At 37.1% G+C, this 6504-nt stretch overlaps 1 protein-coding gene across 1 annotated transcript in view; it reads right to left on the bottom strand.

The window, feature by feature from the left end:
• The window catches only part of YIPF7 (Yip1 domain family, member 7), a 52625-nt gene that overhangs the window by 22911 nt on the left and 23210 nt on the right, over window positions 1-6504 (bottom strand). The window contains 1 exon segment of the mRNA XM_006876278.1: window positions 1500-1645. Coding sequence (XP_006876340.1) covers window positions 1500-1645 — 146 coding nt within the window.

The following is a 6504-nucleotide window of genomic DNA, read 5'->3' on the forward strand; positions in this document are numbered from 1 at the left end:
GTAAGGGCTGTACTTCAATGGCTAGAAAACAAAAATTTTCACTACTGGACCAATCAACTACATTAATATAAAGGGAGAAAAGACTGAAGTTGTCAAAGACTTCATTTTGATCAACACTCACAGAAGCAGCAGTCAAGAAATCAAATTATGTATCAGGCAACTCTGATGCAGAAGAACCTCGCAAGCAAAGATATCAGTTTCCGGTCAAATGTGCTCCTGATCCAAGCCATGCTATTTTCAACAACCTCATATGCATGTAAAAATTGGACAGTGAATAAGGAAGAATGTAGAAGAATAGATGCATTTGAAGGAGAATATTAAAAGTACCCCGGACTGCCAACATAACAAACAAATCTGTGTTGGAAGAAGTACAGCCAGAATACTCCTTGAAAGTCACCATGGCCAGACCTCGTCTCTCATAGGTTGGATATATTATCAGGAGGGACCAGTCCCTAGAGGGGACTGCTTGGTAAAGTGGAGCATCACATAAAAAGAAAGATTCCCAATGAGATGGATTGCCACAGTGGCAGCAGCAATGGTCGCAAACATATCAACAATTATGAGGTTTGCACAGGACCAGGCAGTGTTTTGTTCTGCTGTGCATAGGGTATCAACTCATAGCGACCCACTGCAGGGTTTCCTATATATATGTAGGATTAGCACTAGACCGGAAGTTACGTTTGAACCACAAGGTCGGAGGTTCAGACCCACCAACCAGTCCTCAGAAACAATTTACAGGGTTGCTATGAGTAGGTTCTTACTCACCGATACTAAACAACAGCATATATATATATGTTATATAGAAAACTTCACTGTTTTTGCTTTTCTAGAGAATTCATCCTGAAGCATGAACTACACACACACACACAAAATAAATAAATAATTTTAAATGGTTGCATCAAGAAGAAATGCCTTCATGAAGCAGAAAACTAACAGGGAGGATAACAAAAGATATTGAATAAATAAATTATGTTATAATTGCAAATCAATTTAGTCACATTAGTCTGAGCAGCAATAAGGGAATCCAGCTCATATCTCACAGAATGTTAGAAATACTCTTGGGATACACCCTATCAAAAAAGTGAGGAACAAAGAAGAGAAAAGACTAAACCAGTGTCACAGATGAGTAGAAATCTCAAAGAATACAAGCAAGGAAACTGCCTTATATAGCCCAAGCCCAAGTATTCTTTCAACTATTCCACACTGACAATTTTTCTAAATAACAAAATGAAGATTAAGTAACAAAATGGATTGTTCTAGTAAAAATCTTACTGGAGTTTTAAAATCTAATTTAAATTGATCATTTTATAATTCATGAAGGTAGTTTCTTTTTGTCACCATGTGAAATTAAATGTTTCTTTCACCAAAAATGAAGTCTTGAGTTGAGAAATTTCTATTCTATATAATATACTTTCTATTGTGTTTACAAAGATCTCTTCAACATTGAAGCTGAAAAGGATAAGATTAAAATATGGGGTTTGCTGTCTGCTGTTCATTACCATAAGCAAAGTGGCTCCCAGGGCAAGGCAAAAAAGGATGGGACCAGTGAGGTCGGTTTCATTCATAATGCTGCCATCTGCTGGCTTCAGTGGGTTTAACACTGTCAATGTTTTTTGCCAGATGTGATCAAAATTGATTCCAAGTTCTGCAAAAGGGAAAGAAAAGAGATAATATAAATAACAATTATTTTAAATTAAGTGTGATCTTATTTTGAGTTCTTGAGTGGAACAAACTATTAATACACTCACTAGCAAACTGGAAGATTGAAGGTTTCAGTCTACCCAGAGGTGCCTTGAAAGAAAATCCTGGCAATCTATTCTAAAAAATTAGTTCCTGAAAACCCTATGGACTGTATTCCTATTGTGTCCCATATAGGGTCAACATAAGCAAATCAATTTAATGGCGACTGGTAAGAAAAATGAAAAATAACTAAGATCTTCTGTTGTTGCTGTAAAGTGCCTTCAGACCAGTTCTGACTGATAGCGATCCTATATAGGTGTTTCTGAGACTTAAGTCTTTGTGGGAACAGAAAGCTTCATCTTTCTCCTGAGAACTAAAGATCAATGTAACATATAATAGCTAAAGTTTTGAACAAGTAGTTGTTTGTTCCCAAAAAGAAATTTTAAAGGTAACATTTCCATTAAGAAAAGAATTCCTTGCCTTGTGTAACAAACACAAACTTAGGACCTACTTAAAAATTTAGACATAGGTATTGCACAGTAAAATAATAAAATAAAATTTTATCTAAAAGATCCAAAGTCCTCTCTTACTGCCCATTTAAATATCCTTTCCCCATATTTTCAATCGCTTATCTTGTGAAATCTTGTCATCTCAAACTGTTTCAATTAGCAACACTATCTAAAGATACTTGGCCTGCTCTAGGGATTTACTTCCACCATAGTATGAGAAGAACAATTTTATGCTAGCTGCTTGAAACTCAACGGAGGAGGAAAGGGGACGGCTCTCTCACCGTCAATGTTATCATAATGTCCATACATGCTTTTATAAGGTCAGTGCATCAAGAGTATGTGGTTGAGTCTGTGCCATTAAAGATTATTAAGTCCCTGAGAACAGTTAACCATCCCCTTTTATGAGTGGTGGTGTTAGAATGAGTTAGCCAAAATCAAAGGGGCTCAGTGCCATGAGTCCAAACTGATAAAACGCATTTCTAATTTTATTTTATACGACTGCCTACCCAAAGGATTCTCACCTCTGCTTCACAGATCCCTCTGCTAGATTCTGCTCCATAAAGAAAACAAACAAAATCACCCATTCGAAGGGCAAAGTCGGCGGTTCAAGCTCACCAGCTGCTCCTTGGAAACCCTATACTGGATTGCTATGAGTCGGAACCAACTCGATGGCACTTCACAACAACAATAACAACACAGAAATAAGGAGCTCTGGTAGTGGAGTGGGTTACAATCTGGACTGCTAATCACAAGGTCAGCAGTTCGAATCTGCCAGTCGCTCTGCAGGAGAAAAGCAAGGTTTCGGGTTCCTGTAAAAATGTAGGGCCTCAGAAACTGTATACATGGTCACTATGAGTCAGATCCGCCTCTACCACACACAGCAGCAACAGCAACACAGAAATGGGAGGAAATGATGGTTCCGTGATAGAACCCTGCTGGTGCAGTGACTAAAGTGCTCGACTGCTAACCCAAAGTTTGGCTATTTAAACCCACCAGCCGCTCCGTGGGAAAAAGAAGTGACAGTCAGTTTCCATAACAGAGTTATAGCTTTGGAAACCCTATGGGACAGTTCTGCTCTGTCCTATAGGGCCATTATGAGTCAGAATTGTCTTGGCAGCAGTGAGTTTGAGTTTGGTATTGAGCTCAGAGGTGGAATCCTCACCTTCCGTGTGGGAAAGTAGGGTGAGGTTCCTGGCCAATAAACCTCAACTGCAGCCCCCACACATCTGTCAGTGGAAGCTTTACATTGCTAACACATTTCAGCTGAGCTTCCAGATAAAGCTAGATTAGGAAGAAAGGTCAAGAAATCCATTTCCAAAATAAGGGACCAACTCTAAAGTATAGGTTTCAACATCTGACAGTCTTATTCCAGAACCTAATCCTTTAACCACCATAACACTGTGCTTCAAAGCCAGAAGAAAATAAATTTCCAGAGGAATCATTTGAAAAGTTACATGTAATTATGGTTTAGTCAATGTGCATCTAATCACATATTGTTTTGATTTTTTTTTCTCTAATTGAATCTAATACTTCCATACGAAGGACTGTTTTTCTGCAATTATTTTGTAGGTAGCATTCAGATTTACGTTCTCAGCTTTCAGTTCTCCTTGGTCAGATACAAAGTACAGCAGAACATCTTTTATAGTGGTATATACCACATTCATATCCTGCAAAGCTGAAATTCTATATGCAGGATGCATTATGGGATTTTAATAATCCTCAAAATGCAGAGAAGATTTGCTCTAGGACAGACCCAGAAATTTTCAGAGGGTTACTCAACATTGGTCTGATCTGAAAGAGAAAAGGCATTTTGCAGTATTTCATGCACAAATTTACATCCACTTTCCCAAGCTTGAAAGGAAAGAACTTGACTCATTAACAGTGAACAAATAAATTTCAAGTTTCATATTTCATCCTGTATTCTCAAAGTGTACACATTTTTAATGACTGTACACTTTGGAGATTATGAGCAATTTACCAAGTTTATGATAAGGTTAAAATGTCTAATGCAGATTATTTTAAATATTAAGTTCTCTGTATGTTAAGTTGGAGTCCTAGTGTGGCGCTGTGTGTTAATGCGCTGGACTGCAAAATTGGTTTGAACTGCAAGGTCAGTGGTTCAAGCTCACCAGCAGCTCCTCAGAAACCCTATACAGAGTCTCTATGGGTTGAAACTGACCCAATGGCACTTAACAACAATAACATATGTTAAGCTAATTTTGCCAGTGGCTTATGTTGCATTCTAACTTTGCATTCAGTTTTGATAATTATACTAACAGTATGCTTCCTGTTTTTGCCACAATAAAGTAGTCTTTGATTTAAGACACTTTTTCCTCAAAAAAAAATATATAATTATTCTTCAAGTAACTCCAATGGAAAGCTTTTTATGGAACATTATTACTGATTTCTACCATTTATTTGCTAGCATAATGTTCCTGTATTGATTCATGAAACAGTGAATGAGCACACCAAAAATAAAAATCCAGCTCACTTCCATCTATCAACTGTGATTCATAGTGACCCTCTTGTTATTGTTAAGTCTGTCAAGTCAGTTTTGACTCATAGTGACCAAGGTTTGAACTACTGACCTTGTAGTTAGCAGTCCAGTGCCGATCCTACAGAACCACACCAGGAGAAAGACCACCTAATATGAATTTGTCTCTGAACAAATTTGAACAAAGTTTGAACCAGCAAACTTGTGGTTAGCAGTCCAATGGTTACCTTACAGTACCACACCAGGATCCCTATTAGAGAGAATAACTTGCCCCATAGGATTTCCAAGGCTGTAATCTTTAGGAAGCAGACTGCCACATCTTTCTTTCTATCAGAGACACTGGTAAATTTCAGCCATATAATCACTACACCACCAGGGATCCTTTGAATGAACATAGTAGTGGTTGTTACGTGCCATAGAGTTGGTTCCCACTCATAGCAAACCTGCATAGGGTTTCTGAGGCTGTAAATCTTTATGGGAGCAGAAAGTCTCATCTTTCTCCCGTGGAATAGCTGGTAGTTTCGAACTGCCGATCTTGAGGTTAGCAGTTCGATTTGTAACACAAGATATACTAAATATTTTTATGAGGAGAAAATTGTGTGTGTTTACTACAGAAATACATTTCCACAATATTTTATTTTACCTTATTGTTATAACGGAGCCCTAGTAGTATTGTACAATCAGCACTAGACTGCTAACCTGAAGTTCAACACTACCAGCTTCTTCCTGGGAGAAAGATGAGATTTTCTGCTCATAAAGATTTACATCCTCAAACACAGCTATGAATCATAGTCAAGTTGATGGTGTTTGGCTTGTTTTTTTTTTTTTTTTTTTTGGTTTGGTTACTATGATAAAATATGTAAAAGAGATTATAAGCATTTATTAATTTTAGTCTTCAGAAATGCAATATAGTGCTGCTATGAGTCGGAACCGAGTCAACAGCACTTATTAACAACAACAATGCAAAATCTTATTACACAAAATAATAGAAGAAACTTCTGTGATTATGAATGTATTGCTTTGCTGTCATCTAGTGGTAGTAAAGTGTATATATGATATATACTCATTGCAGGTGAATCAATTCCAACTCATAGTGACCCTGTAGGACCAAGTGGAACTTTTATAGCATGTGCCATCATACTATAAAAGTGAATCTTGATTTCCTTTGAAAGTGTGGTATTGACCTTTCAATATGAATGTGATATTATGCCACAAATGCAAAATATAAAATATTACAGTAATTTTTTTTTGTTCTGACAGTCTTGAATTGATGATTCTTCTTCAAGATGCATTTGGTAACATATGTATCATACATTATTAAATAGCAAACGTTATTATCAATGTTTTAGAATATAAGACATGTAAGAAATAAGCACATTTTCAAATAGCATACTTTTGTTCAAGGAATGTTGGTAACAGTTATAATTTTATAGGCTATTTCTCAATCTCTCAATAAAATCCAGCAAATGTCACTTGCCAACTCATCTTAAAATTATGTCTATGGTTATAAGATAGATAAGACTTCAGGCCTTGACAAAGACACCCAAGGATAAGTATATGTTGGAGAAGTGTATACAGTTCATGGATTCAAAAGATAAATGCATATTGTTGTTGTTGTTATGCGCCATCAAGTCAGTACCAACTCATAGCAACCTTACACACAGCAGAACAAATTACTGCCTGATCCTGGGTCAACCTCACTACTGTTGCCACGCTTGAGTCCATTGATGCTGCTGCCACTTGGCCAATCCATCTCGATGGGGGTCTTCCTCTTTTTCTCTGACCCTACAACTTACCAAACATGATATCCTTCTCCAGTGA

Source organism: Chrysochloris asiatica, unplaced genomic scaffold (genome assembly GCF_000296735.1).
Source record: "Chrysochloris asiatica unplaced genomic scaffold, ChrAsi1.0 scaffold00373, whole genome shotgun sequence".
NCBI classification, from domain to species: domain Eukaryota; kingdom Metazoa; phylum Chordata; class Mammalia; order Afrosoricida; family Chrysochloridae; genus Chrysochloris; species Chrysochloris asiatica.